Below are 20234 nucleotides of genomic sequence, written 5' to 3' on the forward strand. Positions count from 1 at the left end.
ACTCTCACTCAACTACAACCTGGAAAGAGAAAAAATAAACTATGGAGACACAGACAAGAACAGGAATAATTAATTAATGCAGAAATAAACTAGTATATATAGTACCAAGTTTAACAAGCAAAGAATGTTCTAGAAAGACAAATCAAACCTTATATAGCTGAAACCTGAATTGTGTCTGTAGAAATGTTTTATTTCTGATACATACATTACTAATTTAGCAGATACCATAAATTTCTGGTATGCTTCATTATCTTGAATAGTAGCCCTCCATGCTAGTAACTGTGTGAGTAATCATTGCTATGTTTCTATGTAGCTGATGTGATATTCATAGCCACTGTAGGTGTTAAAAGCAAGCATGTTTCAAGTTCCATCCACAAGTTGAATTCCCTGTGTGTTTTCTAAAGCTAACATTATTTTTCCATGGCAGGCACAGCCAAAGCATCCTCTGCAACAACCTCTGCAGCAGCTGTGAGCAGCAGCCCTGGGACAGCAGGCACTGGAGCCCCAGGTTCTGGTGAGTCCACAGAGGGGCTGGGGTCTCAGAGAATCCATTACATGAAATATTTCATTAAGTGCTGAGGTGTGAAATGGAATTCTAACTGGGACAGAGTGAGCATTAAAGAAAATAATGTGCATATGCTCTTTTGTGTAAACTTCCAGCTCTTCAGGGTCAACAGTGTGGAAAAAGCTCACTTTGGACACTACCAATTTTTTCTTTGTTTATTTTTAGATTCTGCAAGGACCACAGCTGCTGGTTCAGTAGCCACAGCCAAACCATCCTCCTCTGCCAGCACAGAACCAGGTAAGCAAATGGGAGAATTCACTGAGTCTTTGGGTGTCAAATTCTTCTGGTTGTTATCCTCATTCCTTAGGAATCTTCCATCTGAAGAATAGAAAGGAATATAAGAGAGAGAATGGGGTGAAGAATCTCACCTGCTGATCAACAGCTGCTCTGTAACTGGCTGGTGTGTGTGTGTGTGTGGGGGGGGGGGTGGATCAGGTGTTTTCTAAGCAGAGAAAAATGAAAAGAATCCTGGGCTGGCCTGATTTCCTTGTTTCAGATCAGATCATTTGATCAGACATAGGGGTTTCCTCCCTCAGTGTTGCTGATTTGTCATATCTTTACTCTTTTAAAAGGTTTTTTTTTGTGTGTGTGTGTATCAGATTGTTATTGGAAGATGCAACTGCTGACGTGTTAAAGGCATTTTCTGCAATAGATAATTTTTATGTGTCATACCATAGAGAAATGGAATATTAGTAAGTGTAATTGGAGCAGATACCAATGGTGACATAAGTGACACAGCCTTGCATCTAGGAATAAGCAAGGAGTGTGTGAAATGCCTCTTTCCAAAGATGCTTGCACAGACTGATTCCTGCTTTGTCTCAACAAGTCTACTGCACACAATGTAGAGTCAGAGACAGCATAGCTATCTAGGAAGTTCAGAAGAACAACCAGGACAACATCAAGAGCTATTAAAAACATGACCATCTGGACCATGACATTCCAAAATTTTGTTTGACATGTGCTGTGACTTTTTGAATGTTTTAGTTATTTAATCTCATTTTTTAATTTGTGTTACAATGACTGTGGTGTTCAAAGCATCTGTCTGCTGTAGATGGGAATGTTTATCAACTATTGTTCCCAGTACATATTTTGAGAAGCAGAGGTTTCTGGTAGTAAGCATAGGCCTGGACTGATTGGGGTTGGTTTTCAGCATGAGTGTAGACCAATATGTACCAGGGTTGTGCATTTTCTTTTTTCCATATCTGATAAAATTAAGCAATAGTAGTTTCTGTCTAGAATGTTGATAAGAAAGTTCTATGGGTTTATTACATGTGCCATAAGTTTTTGCTTGTTTGTTTTGTTGTTGTTTTGTTTGTTTTTTAAGCCAGGGTTTCTTTGTGTAGCTTTGGTACCTGTCATGAAATTCCCTGTATAGACCAGACTGGCCTGAAGCTCACATAGATCCATCTGCTTCCGTCTCATGCGTAGTGGGATTAAATGCATCTACCACCACTGCCTGGCACATTTAGCACAATTTTAAATGTCACTTTCTTTTTAATTGGTGACACAGCAGGTCCCATCACATCCCCACCTAGTGGCAATCAAGGCAGCATACTCAGGGAACATGGCTCTGCAGTTAGCAGTCTAACATGGCTTGCACATTAGTGCCTATGATGAGAAAGCATCACAAGAGGACTGTAGGAGACATTCTGGAAGCACACAGGCTTGCAATTGTACTAACCAATAATAATATTGGTCAGTATAGAGAGAGATGACACATATTGAAACTCCTACTGCCAAATTTAAGGCCAAGGTGAGAGTAATTGGGAATTTGAGCGGCAATCCTTTGGGCAGAACAGGACCAGAAGTGTGAATAGAACACCACCACTGGTGTGAGGACAACAGCTCCATAAGTGTGAATACAACACCACTATTCCTGTGAGCACAGCAGCTCAGTAAGTGGGAACATACTATAGCCATTAGTGTGAGCACAGCAGCTCCATAAGTGTGAATATAGCATGACCATGAATGTGAGAATCAGGACCATAAGTGGGAATGTAAGGGTAAAGAAACGTGACCAAGGACAAGTGTGAGTGAACTGATAGCTTAAAGGAACAATTAAATGTCCTAAAGATTGCTTTCTTTTCTGTTTAATGACTAAGCAATGTTCATCCCACAGGCACAAGTAGAGGAGCAGGTACATCTACTTTGGAAGTCACTGTAGGAAGCACATCTGGAAGAACAGGTAATGGCCTGGGAGGTGGGGCAGGCAGGGGCAGGTGACAAGAAAGGGTTACGTCAATGATAAAAGTTTTTTTTTTTTTTTTTTTTTTTTTTTACATTTTTTCACTTTGTGACACCAAGTGCTACAAAATTGAGAAAGAATCAAAGGATATTTCTTGAGTTTTAATTAGTCTATGTGATTCTCGAAGTTATAAGGAAAACACATTTGGAATGGGCAGATGCTGTATTCACATAAGGTATAAACACAAAATAACAAGCAGAAAAGGAAGGGATTGTGAGGACTGTGTCAATGGTATCATAGGCATGAGGATAGACAAGAACACTTAAGTTTAAATGTTGAGAAATCAAAATGATTGCTATTTCTTAAAGGAAAACCATTAACAAAAATAGTTCATAGTAAGAATAGAACTCATAATAAGAATATTTTACTAAGATCTGGAGTCTCCTAATCCAGTTATGTTTATGTATGCATATCATTTTTAAGGAAAAAGGTAAACAAGCCTGATAGTAATTTCAGGAAATTGCAGAACTTTAAAGAACCTCAGTCTAACATTTGTCCCCTTGATCAACAAGGGGCATCATCTGGATCCAGCCCTGGTACAGCAGGTGTCAGCATCCCTGGAGAAGCAAGCACTGGAGCTACAGTTTCAGGTGGGAGACAGCAGGCTGGAGTGATGACCCAGTAGCTCCTGCCTGTGCCTGGCTGAAAGGGAGCTCCCTGTCCTCCTAAGGTTTAACTGAATGATACTGTGGTATGGAGAAGTGCTAGGACAATCATAACTTTCCAGTTTTATTTCCCCAATTTTTAAAATATTCCCAGAAAAAAAAACCCAGAAAAACAACCAGGTCCTCAACTGCCAATTTGTTCTCCTTTCTAGAAACTGTAAGCACTTCTGGAGGCTCAAACACTGTAATTCCTGAAACATCAACTAGACCGGGCTCAACTTCTGTAAGGAGCAGTGCAGGTAAAGGACAGAGAGAGTGAGGGAGGGGGAGAGAGAGAGAGAGAGACAAAGAGAGAGAGAGACAAAGAGAGAGAGAGACAAAGAGAGAGAGAGACAAAGAGAGAGAGACAAAGAGAGAGAGAGACAAAGAGAGAGAGAAACAAAGAGAGAGAGAGGTGTTTGACTTGGGTGTGCATAGAGCCCATTTCCTGTATGTGGTTATTGGTTCACAATAGAAAGGAGTAGTGGGAAACTGATGCTGTAAGCAATACTGAATGAAAATCCAAAATGACAGGGGTGTGATAGGTGCCATTGCATAGGTGACCTGGGTGTGCATATGGCCACAGAGTTCTGGAATTCCTTACAGCTTATAAGACTTTGGTTACTGAAGTGGGAATATGACTTCTAATTGGGTATAAATAGAAGAATCACTAGTGATAGTTTTGTAATATTAATGGAAGGAACTTAAGATATTGAGCTTTATCTGTGTTGGAAAGTGTTCAGTTTATTCCAATGTGCAACCTCACTTCAAAACCTCTGAGCTCAACTTATAGACATTAAATATGTAAATAAATGGCAAATTAAAATGTACCCAATAACTATTGGGACACACACAATCTAAAACTGTATATATTTTATGATCAAATGTTGCAAATGCTGCGATAGAAATGAAAAAGTGTAGAGGACTACATGGAAGAGATGTGGAGTCAGAGAGCAGTGTTGCCATGATGTGTATTGTCAGAGGTCCTAATTTCTGTTTCCTGTTTACTCTGAAAGGGACCACTGCACCATCTGGTGAAACAACTAGAGCCTCTAGCAGTCAATCAACCCAGCCTGGAGAACAATCAGGTGAGCTGATGGTGTTCAGAATTGTGGAGTCGTCAACCTCTTTCTCACTTGAAGCACAGAAACTGTATCAGATGTATATACATCTGGTTGACCCGATCCCAGACCCTTAACTGAGACCTGAGCAATAACGTGCCAGAAAAGAATACTAACCTATTTGAGACTATCACAGTACAATAAAATTTAGGGAACCGCAGAATGACATTTACTGCATTCATCAACTATATTTTCTGAAAGAAGAATAAAATAAAAAGTAGGAGCCCACCCTTGGTAACCAAGTTCATCTAAACTTTTAATGAGAAGTTCCTTTGATGTTTCCTCAGACTCTGCTGGAACACCAGCTGCTCTCACCTCCTCAGTGGGCGATGCAGACACCACAGCAACCCTGAACTCCAGCCTCACCAGTTCTGGGACCACGGAAGGTAAACTAGCTGTGAATGAAAATCCTGACCAAGCCTGTTATATGTGAAAGCCGAACATACTTTTTTTTTTTTTTTCTGATATGCAATACCAGGATTAGTCTTCCTTTATTTAATTGAAATTTAATATCTTTAATCTTTCACAGTTTCTTTAATTTATCATGTTATCATTTTCTCATCCTTCCTTGAGTGTTGGAAATGTTCATGCATATCGTGTAGCTAATTATGTTTTCTGTACCTTGTTAGAGACAACTCTGGAATACTCAGATGTAGTGATAGCAAAGGGAAGGAAAAGAAAATACCAGTGACTCAGCATTTAGAGAAAGAACAAATTTTCCTGTTTCCATATTCACTTGAAATATATGACTGAGACACTTTTCAGCAAAATAAAAATCACTTAAATATTTGTGAAAATAGGATGTACATACATACATGGTCTTAGTTAGGGTTGCTGTTGCTGTGATGAAACACCGTAACCAATACCATTAATAAAAGGAGGGATTTAATTTGGGGCCTGCTTACATTTTCACATGTGTAGGCTATCATCAGCATAACAGAGAACATTGTGGCAGGCATTTAGTCACACTATTGGAGCAGTGCAGTTTCTGAAGGCTTATCTCCTGCTCTACAGGCAGAAGGTAGGGAAAGAATTAAATTCTGCCTCGCATGGCTTTAGATATTTCAGAGCTCCACCCAAGTCACACATCCACTCAACAGATCATACTTCTCCAACAAGGAAAATATCCTCCAACAAAGCCATGTCTCCTAACAATTCCAAAAACAGTTCAATTAATAGGGTAAATAGCATTCATATATTTATATGAGCATACTTGGACCATTCTCATTCAAATTGTCACACACAGGAACACAGTTCAAGGCAATTAGCAATCCATCATCCTTTAAGAGATTGTGATTTTAAAGTGTTAGCTATGAAACTACGTTTTCTTAATTCTGAATCAGAGATACTGGGGCCTCAAGAAGAACTCAGTCCATTGTGCCCTTGGATTATGAGGCCATTTGAGTGGAGGTGAGTGGGAGAGGAAAGGATAGGTCCTCAGCTGATAGCAATCTCACACTGCTTCTTACAGGAATGATGCACTGAGTTGTAAAACAGAGATCCTGGTCCAGGGAAAACATTAGATGACACAGTGGAGTGTGGTTGTTCTGTTGTAAAAAGACTTTGTTTGGACATGAGTTTTATATTAATGCTTTTATTTCTCAGTACATTGTCTGCAGTTTCAAACATGAATATATGATAGCTTGAGGATGATATTTTACTACTTTGTACATGGATTTAAGGAGTGAAACAGCTTTTAAATGCTTAAATTACATGTGAATGTGGCCTTAACCAGTTCAGCGACCTGGTGTGTGTCCCTGAATCACATCTAATCAACAAGACCAAGAAGGCCAGATAGAGAATATCTGAAGAATATGAATTATTTCATTTCTGTCTAAGGTATTTTCAGTTGCAATGTTCTCATTATTAGGCACAGGAAGTCCCACTGTGGCAGTGTCTACTCAAGGAGAAGGCAGTACACCCAGGGAACAAGGCACTGCAGCTACAAGCCCAGGAACCTCAGGTAATTGCACACATACACCTTGGTGCCTTCAATATGTCCAAACAGGAAAACATGACTGCTGTGGTAAACATGGTGGAAAAGCATGGCATTGAATGTTTGATTGCATTTCCAAGAACCCCTTTCAAGGCAGCAATATAATAGAGTTACTATGCTTGTTTGCCAGGTTCAGCAGGGGCAGGCAAGGGAAGCTCCCCTGGAACACCAGGCACTGAAGCCACCAGCCCTGTTACACCATCAGGTCAGACAATGCTTCTTTATGGGCTTTGGAGTGCATAGCAGCACATGGCTTCGCCATGGGGCAGAGAGAGGACCAAAACCACTGCAAAACCTAAGCATATGAATGAAATGATGAAATGTGTTTAAATATTAGTGTAGCCATGTCTGCACATTAACTTGCATTTCTCCTTCCCATAGGAGCAAGAGCAGGAACAGATGCAGCCACCGCTGCAGCTCCTGGAACGAGCACATCTGCAGAATCAGGTACTGTGAGATCTCAGCAGAGGGACGCCCAGCAGTAGAGTTGTCATCTTAAGTAGTGCTTGAGATTCATCACAGGCAGTTTGCTGTCGAATACGACCATTGTTCATGGGGTGCCGAGTGTCCAAGAGAGCAGCAATGTACCCAAAATCACTGTTGTTCATCTTAAAAGCAGGTCAGATTTCAGTTCAGCAAAGGAAGTAATGTATAAGTATGTACTCTCACTCAACTTCAACCTAAAAAGAGAAGAATAAACTTGTACAGAGGTACAAGGACAGGAGTAATTAATTAGTGCAGAAGTAAAGTGTTGTATTGTGCCAAGCTTCCTTTGTGAAGACTGTTGTAGAAGGATAAGTCAAAGGCATTGAGAGTTGAAACTTGAATTGTGTGTGTAGAAGTATATTATTTCTGACACATACATTGCAAATTTAGTAGAATACCAGGGCTACCAGATATCATTCTTTTCTTGAAAAGTCATTCTTCATTCTAATGATCATGAGCATAATCATCGCTATGATTCTTTGTACCTGATGCTACATTAATAGCCCTTATACATGTGAAGACGAACTTATTTCAAGACGAATCCACAAGTTGAATTTCCCGTGTGTTTCCATGGCAGGCACAGCCAAAGCATCCTCTGCAACAACCTCTGCAGCAGCTGTGAGCAGCAGCCCTGGGACAGCAGGCACTGGAGCCCCAGGTTCTGGTGAGTCCACAGAGGTGCTGGGGACTCAGAAAGTTCTATATGTGAAATGTTATAGAAAGTACTGAATTATTAAATTATATACTAACTGGTACAGCATGAGGATTAAAGAAAATAAAGTGGATATCCCTTTTTCTGTAAACTCCCAACTATTTAGAGCTAAGAGTAAGGTAAAGCACATGTTGGATGCCACCAAATTTTTGTTTGCTTGTTTTTAGATTCTGCAAGGACCACCACTGCTGGTTCAGTGGCTACAGCCAAGCCATCCACCTCTGGAAGCACAGAACTAGGTAAGCAAATGGGAGAATTCACTGAGTCTTCAGGTGTCAAAATCTTCTGGTTATTTTCATCATGTCTCAGTACTCTAGCATACTGAATAATAAAAATAACTATAAGAGAATGGGGTGAAAAAGCTCACCTGCTGATGAACAGCTGGTCTTTAAGTGGAGGCGGAATGGATCAGGTGTTCTCTAAGTAGAGAAAAATGCAAAGAATCCTGGGCCTGCTTGTTTCCTTGTTTCAGGTAAATGATGATCACAACTGTAGTTTTTGTAACACAGGATGAAACATAGATGGTTCCTCCTTCAATATCATTGATTTGTTATATTTTAGCCTTTTCAAAGTTGCTTTCATGTTTATCGTGTTGCTACTGGAAGTTCAAACTGCTGACCTGTTTGCTAAAGTTTTGGGGCATTTTTAGAAATAGGCAATTTTTTATGCACTATATCATAGAGAGATGGCGTATTAGCAAGTTTAATCAAAGCATGTACCAATGATGACAGAAATGACACAGCCTTATATTTAGGAAAAAGTATGAAATGTGTGAAATACCCCTTTGCATAGATGCCATCACAGACTGTTCTTGCTTCATCTCAACAAATCTAATGCCCATAGTAAAGAATCAGCTGAGAAGATCTAGTGGCAGAGACACCTATATAATATGAAAATTCCAGAAAAACAAAGGCTTGGCACACAGCTTTATTCCCAGCATATAAGATATAAACACAGAAAGAGTCCTGGAATCTGTGTCAATAGTGTTATAGACATGAGGATATACATGATCACTCAACATTGACATTTGAGAAATCAAAATGATTGCTATGTTGTATAGGAAAGGCATTAACATAATAAATTCCTAATAATACTGTATTTTACCAAGATCTGGAGTCCTCCACTGCAGTTATATTTATGTGTGAACATGCCATTTTCAAGGAAAAGGGTAACAGGGCTTAATAGTCCTTTCATGAAACTAACTAAATACAAAGAATCTCAGTCTAATATTATTTCAATTGATTACCTTAAGGCTCACCTGGGGCATCATCTAGATTAAGCTCTGGTACAGCAGGGAGGAATGAATCTATCTCTATTTATATGGACATGTAACAATGATATGTATATTACACAGTTATGAGTTCTCAGATATCAAATGAGGGGCTAGTTATATCATGTTTTATTCATAAAGGAATGTAGGAATCATTGTATATTTAGAGGAAGAAGCATCAGATAATACTACATTAGTTGATATTTCTCTTTTCTTATCCCGCAATTAGGTTGCTAATGTATACTTTGGGGCATTGCTGATCCTGATTCCTTTTTGGATCTTAAGGGCACTTAGTCATTAGGGCAAAAGCTTACTATTCTGAATCTAAGTTAACATCTCCTAGAAAAATTGTGAATGTCCTTTTTATGTGGGTTATTAAATGTGTTTTCTTATATTGAGGGAATATATTTTAAAGACCTAGTTTGAAAATAAGCATTTTAGTACTAAATTAAAATAGATGACTATGTAGGAGGTAGACAATCATACTTCTATGCAGAATCAAATAAACCCAGTAAGGATTCCTCCATATTATATGAAATTTCCCAAGATTGAAGCAACAATAGGAAAATTTATATATAAATTAAGAAACTGGATATCAGAGAGCAGTGTGGACTCTGGCTGCTACATAATCATGACACTGACATTCTTTAAGTGGAATGACTGAACCATCTCATGGTATACAATTATGTTATGACTATTAGGCTATTAACACGGTGAAACACCAATGTATAGGTATGGGACAAACAATGAGTTCCCTGATAGACTGAATTATGAAAGGGAAATGGTAGAGCATGAGAGAACCCGCAATAATTACGTTGCTTCCTCAGTGTGATCACTGTGTGAACAGCTTCCTCATGAATCCACAATTCCATCTGTACTACTCCCAACTGTATAGTTTCCCTGCCATGAAGAATTTACCTCCAACTGTGAGCAAAATAACCCCCAGCTAACTTTCCCTCTCTAATAATATCCTCCAAGTAATCCAGAATTATGGTCCAATCAATGTACAGTCCCACACCAAGTTTCCAGAAGATTGTATCTATATTGTCAAGTATTTGTTTGGGGTATAATGTTATTCTAGGCATTATGTAATTTCAAAAATTAGGGCAATGCCATGATCTCATGTATCTTCATGCTGTTTACTCTTGAGAAGGGGGAGCCCCAAAGAATGGTATAGAGCAGTCAGGTTAGCAAGGATCCCCACAGGGTCCTATGCCAATTCTAAAATTGCCAACATTTCTCCATTAGGAATTTGACTCATTTCCACAGTTATTGGTGTTGAACTTCATAAGACTGGGCACTTTCATGTGGTTAGAGGAAAGAAAGAGCCATTTCAATTCTTAAAAAAAGAAAATACTCCCTTTCCTCTAGACACATGAGGGAGGACGTAGGCCCTGCTCCAAATGATATGACAGATTTTGATGACTCCCCAAGGAAGCAGAAAAGGGATGGGATGGGGGTTGGTGGGGGAACAGGGGAGGAAGAAAGGGCAGAGGAACTGGGATTGACATGTAAAACAAGCTTGTTTCAAATATAAAAAATAACAAAAAAATATCCCTTACAATCTTGTGTATTATATTCTTTAACCATGATAAAAAACAGGCACACCTGGTAGATCTACTGCAACCCCCTCGGGAGAGGCAGGGAACAGCACCCCTCTTCCTGCAAGTACTGCAGCCCTGGGTTCAGGTAAGCTATCTTTGGTTTGGAGGTGCCTCAGCAATTCATTCATACCCACACTGCCTCAGATGATTGTATAGAAACATTAGCTGAATGAGTGAGATTCATGGCAGAGCAGGAGATGCCAGAATGTGTCTTACCATTTTATCTTTAATGTCCATTCATATATCTGGTGTGTCTATTAATATAAGCCTCAACACCAAAATTATTTTATTTCCTATTAGAGATCAGTGGGTTGTTAAATTCATTGTTTCCCCTTGAGAAAGTATTTGTTATTAAATTTCACAAGAATAGATACTTTAATTTCATAAGAGAAAAAATGAATCTTAATCCTTATTCTTAAGAATATCTCCCTTTGAATTTTCTCATTCATCTTTTTAACCGTGATTAGGCACAACAGGAGCATCTTCTGGAACAACGTCTGGAGTAGCAGGGAGCAGCACCCCTCAACCTTCAAGTACTGGAGCCCCAGGTTCAGGTAAGTCTCTTTAGCCTTGGCAGATGTCTCATCCATTCCCATGCTGCCTCAGGGGAGGGTCTGAACATTTGACTTGTATGTGTAAGTAAGATTCATGGCAATGGAATTGGTGAGGTAAACTTCGTGGCACTGAAGGTCATACAATACATTTATATGCATGTGTGTTTGTGTGTGTGTGTGTAGATTCATATGAGTCTCCAATGTGCATGATTTCCTGTCCTAGGGAGCACAGTGACATCCTCGAATCACAGTACCATCTCTCAAGCCTCTAGTCTGTCCCCAGCTTCTACCACCAGCAAACCACGTAAGTAAAATGGAGGAGTCTATGAGGTGTCAGGTGTCAATGGGAATATATATGTGGGAATATGGGGATTACAAGGATATTACAAGGCTGTGGGTCATCAGATACGAAATGATGGGAAGGTTATATCTTTTTTTTTTTTTTTGTTCATAAAGGAATGCAGTGATTCCTTGTATATTTAAAAAAAGAAACATCAGAGAGGACAGCATAAGCTGATGTTACTCTTATTCTGTAATTAGTTTGCTAATGTGTATTTTGGGCAATGCTGACCCTGATTCTTTCTATGAATTTAAGGGCCATTAGGGTGAAAGCTTAATATTCTGAATCTAAGTTAACATCTCCTAGGAAAAAATCTGAATGTCTTCTTATGTGGGTTATTAAATGTGTTTCCTTATATGGAGGACCAAGGCAGAAATATATTTTAAAAACCTAGTTTGTTTGAATAAGCATATTGGTACTAAATTCAAATAGATGAATATGAAGGAGGTAGACAATCATATTTCCATGGGGAATCAATTAAACCCAGTAAGGGTTCCCCATATCATATGAAATTTACAAAGTATGAAGTAACAATACAATAAAATATAGAGAGAAATTTCACATTCGAGAGCATTGTGGGCTATGACAGCTTCATAATCATGACATTGAGCATCTTTAAATGAATGCCTGGACCATCAGATGGAACACAGTTCTGGGCATAACAGTGAGGATATTAACAGAGTGAAAGGTCAATGAATAGGTACCGGATACCATTGAGTTTCCTTGCTAGACTGACTGTGAAAAGGAAAGGGCAGAAGCATGAGAGGACCACTAATGAATACAGTGTGAATAGCTTCCTCATAGATCCACAGTTCCCTCTCCACACTCCCACTTCTATGATTTCCCTGTCATTTTGAATTTATCTCCAATTGTGAGCAAAATAAATCCCTTCTGACTTTCCTTTTTTTCTTAATATGCCCAGAGTTGTGTTCCAAACAATAAACTGTCCCACACTCAGTTTGTAGAAGATTGTATATACATTGTCAAGTATTTGTTTGGGTTCTAATATTATTTTAGGCACTTCATAGTTTCTCAAATTAGGTGGATGCCATAATCTCATGCATCTCAGGCTTTTTACTAAAATTAAGAGTCTTGAGATGTGGGAGCCTAAAAGCATAGTGGAGAACAGTTAGTGTGCAAAGATCCCCATACGTTCTAAGTTACTTCTAAAATTCTAAAAATGAGGAATTTGACTTATCTCCATTATTATTGTTGCTGAACTTTATGAATGGACACTTAAATGTAGTTCACGTAAAAGAAACATTATTTTAATTCTTATTCCTAACAAAACTCCCTTTCAATCTTTCTCAACATTTTTAACCATGATGAAAAAGTCACATCTGGTGTATCTACTGCAACTTCCCCGGGAGGGGCAGGGAGGAGCACCTCTCTTCCTGCAAGTACTGCAGCTCCAGGTTCAGTACTCTTTACCTGGGAGATGTCTTATCAGCTCACCAATTCCCAAGCTTCCTCATGATATGCTCTAGAAATATGATCTGAATGTGTGTGAAATTCATGGCATAGCAAGCGATGCAAGAATGTGTCTTCCCTTGTTTTATTATTCAAGTCTAGTCATATACCTGTGGTTTCTGGATTCATATATGTCTGAACATCCAAATTAATTGTTTTTCCCCTGAGCAACTAGTATGTTGTCAAATTAATTGTTTTCCCCTGAGAAGGAAGTTGTCATTAAAGTTCATAAGGATAGATATTTTTTATTTTGTAAGAGGAAACAATAATTTTGAAATTCTTTGTCTTAATAAAATCTCCCTTTCAATTTTCTTAATCATTTTTGTTTCACCACAATAAACAGCAGGCACACCCAGTGAATTTTCGGGAACCACCTCGGAAGTAGCAGGGAGCAGCACCCCCCTACCTGCAAGTACTGGAGCCCCAAGTTCAGGTAAGTTTCTTTAGAATGTCAAATGTCTCAGCAGCTCATCCATTCCCATGCTACCTCAGGTGAAGGTCTGAAATTTTGACTTGTATGTGTGAGTAAAATTCATGACATGGAAAGTAGTTTATTAAATTTCATAGCACTGGGTATGATACAAGAATGTGTCTTATCATGTCTATTCATATATAGAAGAGTTTGTGGAATCATTTGAGTTTCTAATATGTGTGGTTTCTTTCCTAGGGAGCACAGTGACATTCTCAGGCCACACTACCATCTCTCAAGCCTCTAGTCTGTCCCCAGCCTCTGCCAGCAGCAAACCAGGTGATTATAATGGAGTAGGCTATGAGGTATCAGGTGTCAATGGGATGGCTGAGTCTATCTTCATCATTTATGAGATTATAGGAATGATGACTATATGACATGGCTATAATCCTCAAGTGACAAATGAGGGGCTGTGTATATTACCATTTAATCATAAGGAAATATAAATATCCCTTGTATATTTAGAGAAAATAGCTAGCATTGGAAAGATGGTTCCATTAGTTGGTGTTTCTCTTATCTAATCCTGCAGTTAGGTTGCTGTTATGTATTTTGGAGGCAATGATGGCCCTGGTTCCTTCCTTGGAGCTTAATGACTGAGTTATGAGGGTTTAGGCTCAGTATCTGGAGTCTAAGTTAGCATTAAATAGGAAAATTCTGAATTTTGCCCTTATTATCATTATTAACTGTGTTTTCTTATATAAAGCATCCAGGCAGATATATATTTTAAAGACCCAGCTAGTTTCAGTAAGTATCTAAATACTAGATTCAAAAAGAAGAATATTAATTAGGTAGACAATCATATTTTCATGCAGAACATGTAAACACAGGCAGAATTCCTCCATATCATATGAAATTTACAAAGATTGAACCAGCAATAGTAACTCTATGTAAATGAAGACACTAGACATCAGAGAGTAGCGCGGTCTACTGCTGCTTCATAACCATGATATTGTGCTTCTTGTAAAGCAACAACTGGCTCAACAGCTGGAACAACTAGATCCCCAAGCAGTGAGCTCACCTCACCTGAAGTAAATGCAGGTGAGTTGAGGCTGTGTCCTGGGGAGGTTGAGGCTGTTGCTAATATGGAGAGTGATTTGTCAATACCTTCTTCAGTTTGAAGAACTGCAGTTGTGACAAATGTCCTAATAAACATATAGGGAGACCTCATTGTTGACCCAATTGAAGATACAGAAGGATGTTTGAAGAAAAAAAAATGAAAATGGGTGCCTTGAGAGATGCATTTCAGTAAAGCTATCCTGTGGGCTCTAATGGAGATGCTGAGCTATGACACACAACTCCTGTCTTACTACGAGACAAGTCAGTTATCACTCCTTAATCCATATCCAACAGTGCTCTCAGGGAAAGTCTGGGCCATGGCTGATTTTGTGATGGCTTGGTGAAAAGTGGAAAACAGAGGAGAATGCAGGAACATGAGGAAGACAATTGAAAGATTGGCATCCTGATTTATACTCCTTCATCAAACATCCTGATTGTCAGTTGTTCATTTTGAAAGGGGCTACTACACCACAGCAGAGAAATATCTGGAGCCCCAAGCCATGAAGTGACCCAGCCTTCAGACAAGTCTAGGCTAATGTGAGGAAGTCATGATATTTGACAAGGAGGGTTGATGTCTCATTATTGCATTTGTTTTAAATCAAAGTACAAAATTTAGATGGACACGAGAACTAAAGAAAAAGGGATGACAATTCCATTGCAAGAAGATTCCTTCTCCCCAAGGCAGCAAGCCAAGGCTTTTTTTGATAACATGAAACTAGGTTTAAAGGTTATAAATGATTGAACAGAAAAACACTATACTCGATCATTCCCATTATATGCCACTGGCTTGTTGTTCCATCTCTCAAATAAAAGAACAGACAGACATCAGAGAAGAGGCAGAGATAAAAACTCTACCCTAGGTCCGTCTTCAGAGATACCACTCTTTAAAGGATCTTCTTGACACCGGGTTTGTCTTAGGGGATAGAGAAAGCTGTGGTGTTTCAGAAAGTGTTTATCTAACACACTTTGCAAAATTTCCCAATTACAGTTTTGTCAGAGGTCATTGAGATCAAATGAGTTGTTAGACCCTTGGGTTGCAGAGTTTGAGTTTTTTATTATTATTATTTATTTATTTTATATAACCAAGTCAATTTAAATGAAAACAAACATTTATAGACAATATTTGGGAATTTGGGTGTTGTTCTTTCCAAACTACTTCCTGCTGTTAAGGGGCGCTGTCATGGGGGATTCTAAGAAGATTCAGAAATCCTGGCTGTAGTCTGTAAGGCTGCTTTGTCCAGCTGTTTTGAATGTAAGATCACCTGGTACTCTGTTTCAGGTGGTCTGGCTTGATCAAACCACATTAGTCTGGAAGGAATCCACATCTTTTCATTTTCTGTGGAAACAAAAATAGAAATCCTTTTCCCCAGTAAATTGTTCTTGAACTTAAATTTTGGAGTCAAAGCATTTTTTTAATTTAATTTATTATTTTACATGTCGATCCCAGTTCCCTCTCCCTCCCTCCTTCCCTCCCTTTTACCTTCTCTGCCCTCTCACATGCACTCTAAACACCCTCCCCATCCATCCCCCACCCCAATTCCATATGTAGGGGAATGCCATCCAGTTGGGGTCATGTAGATCTGACAGGTCATGTGAAGTAGGGACTTTCTCTCCTGTCTCTAGATTAAGGCAGTTATCCCTCCATGGGGGATGTGTTTGCAAAGTCCTTTTGTGCACCAGGGATACATCCTGGCTCCACTGTCTGAGGTCCCTTAGACTGCTCAGTCCTTCTGGCTGAGACCCATATTCAGGGGGGCCTGAGTCAGTCCCATGCTGGCTTCCCAGCTATCAGTCTGGTGGCCCATTAGCTCCTCCTTGTTCAGGTAAGCTGTCTCTATGTGTTTCTGCCGCCTGGTCTTGTCTTCTCCATCTGCATCTGGGTTCTACTTTGACTCAGTGTTTATGTATGGGTGTTTGATCCTGTTTCCAACAGGTATTAGTTGAGGGCTCCATGGATAAGTTAGTTGTTGATCTCACTCTCCGAGAAGGGCATTTATGGTAGCCTTTCCATGGAAGCTCAAATTGTTAGTTGGCAGCAGTCTTGTAGTCCTCTAGACCTTTCTTTGTGTTCAATTTTCTCTTCAAACCAATATTGGCTCCCTCTTTTATGTCTCTCTCTCTCTCTCTCTCTCTCTCTCTCTCTCTCTCTCTCTCTCTCCTGTCTTCTATTCCTAACCAGGCTCAATCTTCCTGGTTGCACATGTTTTCCTTTCTTCTCCTCGTTTTCTCCTACTTCTCTCTCCATTCGCTGCCTCCCCCCCCCCACTTCCCCTGAGCTCTGGGGAACTTGTCCCTTCCCAGTTCTGTGAGGGACTTTATATGAATCTCTTAGAATACACCTTGTATCCTAGTTCCTCTGGTGGTGTGAATTATAGGCTGGTGATCCTTTGATCTAGGTCTAAAATCCATATATGAGTGAGTACATACTGTGTTCCTCTTTTTGTGACTGGGTTACCTCATTCAGGATGGTTTCTTCAAGAGTTTGAGTTTTTGTCCTTGGGCTACTGTAAGTTAATGGGGTGCCTTAAGAATGTCTTGGGAACATATCCAACAACTGGGCTGGATAGTATTTCCCTGGGTAGATTGTTTTTGAAATGTTGTTATTTCTAAGACAAATACATTTTTCTAGCATGTGAGTCCCTTGCTTTACAGAAACAACAGAAGCAGTCAAGGAGGCCGTAACCTCAGTCCCAGGCACAGGAGTCACCACTGGAAGTCCAGCAGGTAAGACAAGATCTCTATGAGGATTGTGGAGAGGTCTAAACCTAGTATTGTCCAGAACTGTTTGTGATCATGAGTGCAAGGAAAAGTGACCAAGGACCACACTGTAGAATTTAACGGCATAGATGTAACTTGGAAATGATTTGGGCAGCTGTAAATACAATAATCTTATGCCTCCGGAACAAGTGGAGGTGCACATGCAGCCCTCACTGGAGCTTCCAGGGAAAGCACATCTTCAGAATCAGGTACTGGGTGAGTTCAGCAAGGGTCACTTGGCAGCAGATAAGGCAGTTATACTCTTTGGGTGAGTTAGCCATTGCTACAGATGTCATGCACTATAGTAACTTTTCTTTCTGTGAACCAAACATGACCAAAGAAAATCAAGTCAGAAGGGTTTTCATTTTTCTCACAATTAGAGGTAAATTTCTCATGACAGGGAAACCATAGAAGTGGGAGTGGTGGAGAGGGAACTGTGGGACTATAAGGAAGCAGTTCCCACTGTGTCCACACAGAGGAAGCAGAGTGATGAATACTGGTCCTCTCATGCTTTTGCTCTTTCGCACAGACAGTCTAGGCTTGAAACTCATTGGTTGTCCTGTACCTATATATTGGCTTTTCCCTCTCTGTTAATATCCTCAGAGATATGCCCACAAGCGTGTTCCAAATGATAAACAATTCCACATCAAGTATCCAAAAGATTGAATGTATGTTGCCAAGTATTTGTTTTGGGTCAAGTATCATTTTAGGCATTCCATAGTTGCTAAAATATAGGGCAATGCCGCATATTATGTATCTTCATGCTTTTTAATGAAATTAACAGTCTTGATATGTGGGAGCCTAAAGGAAAGATGGAGAAAAATGAGGTGGGCAAAGATTCCCACAGGGTCTTAAATCACTTCTAAAACGCTCAACATTCCTCCATGAGAAAACTGACTTACTTCCATCATTAATGAATTTTGTAATTAATGAATATTCTACCAAATCAGTTGGTTGTCAAATTAATGGATTGCCCTTTAGAAAGAAATGTCATTGAACTTCATAAGAATAGACACTTTCATTTGGTTAGAAGAAAAGGAAGATCATTTCAATTCTTATTCTTAAGAAAAACAAAAACAAAACCCTACCAATCAGTCTTGTTTATCATCTGTTTTAACCATGATGAAAAACAGGCACACCTGGTACATTTACTGTTACTACCTCAGGGCAGGCAGGGAGCAGCACCCCTCTCCCTTCAAGAACTGCAGCCCCAGGTTCAGGTGATAACTCTTTGCTTTGGAGATGTCTAAGCAGCTCATCCATACCCATTCTGCCTCAGGGGATGTTCTAGAAATAGCGCCTGAATGTGTGAGTGAAATTCATGGCAGAGCAAGCAAAACCAGAATGTGTCTTCCTATGCTTTATTGTTCAAGTCCATTTCTCTATCTGGGCTTTCTGGATTCATAAAAATCTCAACAGCCAAATTATTTGCTTTCTTCTGAGAAGTCAGATTAATTGTTATTCTTTAAAAGAAGGTGTCATTAAAGTTCATAAGGGTAGATAATTTTCATAAAAGGAAAAAAGAATTTTTAAATGTTGGTCTTAATAAAATATCACTTTCAATTTTCTTCCTTGTCTTGTAAAACTACAACAAACAGCAGTCACACACAGTATGTCTTCTGGAACCACCTCAGGAGGGGCAGGGAGCAGCACCACTCTACCTGCAAGTACTGGAGCCCCAGGTTCAAGTAAGTCTCTTTAGCCTTGGCAGATGTCTCAGCAGCTCATCCCTTCTCATGCTGCCTCAGGGGAGGGTCTGAAATTTTGACTTGCATGTGTGAGTAAACTTCATGGCACTGGATGTGGTGAGAGACTGTGTCTTCTTGGGTCCATTCATATGTATAAGGGTGCTTAGAATCATATGAATCTCCAACATGCTTGATTTCCTGTTCTAGGGAACACAGTGACATCCTCAGGCCACACTACCATCTCTCAAGCCTCCAGTCTGTCCCCAGCCTCTGCCAGCAGCAAAGCAAGTAAGTAAAATGGAAGAGGCTGTGAGATGTCAGGTGTCCATGGGAGGGCTGAGTCTATCTCCATTAATGTATATGAGAATTTAGGAATCACGTGTATATTATGTGGTTATGAATGCTCAGATATCAAATGAGGGACTGGTTATATCTCCTTTTATTCATAAAGGAATGCAGGAATTCCTTGTATATTTAGAGAAACAAGCATCAGAGAGCACAGCATTAGCTGGTGTTTCTCTCATCTTACTCAGTAAGTGGGTTACTTATGTGTACTTTGGGGCAATGCTGACCCTGAATCCTTCCATGGACATGAAGGACACTGAGTTATTAGAGATAAAGTTTACTATCCTGAATCTAAGTTAACATCTCTTTGAACAATTCTGAATGTCTTCTTTATGCAGGTTATTAAATATGTTTTCTTATATTGAAGATCAAGCCAGAAGATATTTTTAAGGAATTAGTTGTTTGAATAGGGCATCTTACTACTAAATTAAATTAGATGAATATCAAGGAGGTAAACAGTCATATTTCCATGGGGAATCAAATAAACCTAGCAAGGGTTCCTCCACATCATATGAAGTTTACAAAGAATGAAGCAACAATAGGGAAAATATATAATAAATGAAGAAACTTGACATCAGAAAGCAGTGTGGACTATGGATGCTTCATAATCATGACTTTGAGTGTCTTAGAAAAGAATGACTGGAACATCGGATAGAACACATTTCTGGGCATATCTGTGAGGATGTGAACAGAGTGAATGTCAGTGTATAGGTACAGGACAACCATAGTGTTTCCCCGCTAGACTGACTTGTGAAAGGGAAAGGGCAGAAGCATGGGAGGACCAGTATTCATCACTCTGTTTCCTCAATGTGAACACAGTGTGATCAGTTTCCTCACAGTCCCACACTTCCCTCTACACCACAACCACAACCACATCTATAATTTCCCTGTTGTGAGGAATTTATCTCCAAT

At 39.5% G+C, this 20234-nt stretch overlaps 1 protein-coding gene across 1 annotated transcript in view; it reads left to right on the top strand.

The window, feature by feature from the left end:
* Muc19 (mucin 19, oligomeric) overlaps positions 1-20234 on the top strand; it is a 206712-nt gene that overhangs the window by 112008 nt on the left and 74470 nt on the right. Inside the window, exons 88-104 of the mRNA XM_051189114.1 lie at positions 428-514; positions 731-802; positions 2685-2750; positions 3628-3714; positions 4863-4961; positions 6446-6538; positions 6953-7018; positions 7635-7721; positions 7937-8008; positions 10642-10728; positions 11111-11197; positions 11421-11501; positions 13351-13440; positions 13675-13755; positions 14443-14514; positions 17185-17256; positions 19185-19265. Of these exons, the coding sequence (XP_051045071.1) occupies positions 428-514; positions 731-802; positions 2685-2750; positions 3628-3714; positions 4863-4961; positions 6446-6538; positions 6953-7018; positions 7635-7721; positions 7937-8008; positions 10642-10728; positions 11111-11197; positions 11421-11501; positions 13351-13440; positions 13675-13755; positions 14443-14514; positions 17185-17256; positions 19185-19265 (1380 nt within the window). The remainder of the gene's footprint in view (positions 1-427; positions 515-730; positions 803-2684; positions 2751-3627; positions 3715-4862; positions 4962-6445; positions 6539-6952; positions 7019-7634; positions 7722-7936; positions 8009-10641; positions 10729-11110; positions 11198-11420; positions 11502-13350; positions 13441-13674; positions 13756-14442; positions 14515-17184; positions 17257-19184; positions 19266-20234) is intronic.

The sequence above is a fragment of the Phodopus roborovskii genome, unplaced genomic scaffold (assembly GCF_943737965.1).
Source record: "Phodopus roborovskii unplaced genomic scaffold, PHOROB, whole genome shotgun sequence".
Taxonomy (NCBI): Eukaryota; Metazoa; Chordata; class Mammalia; order Rodentia; family Cricetidae; genus Phodopus; species Phodopus roborovskii.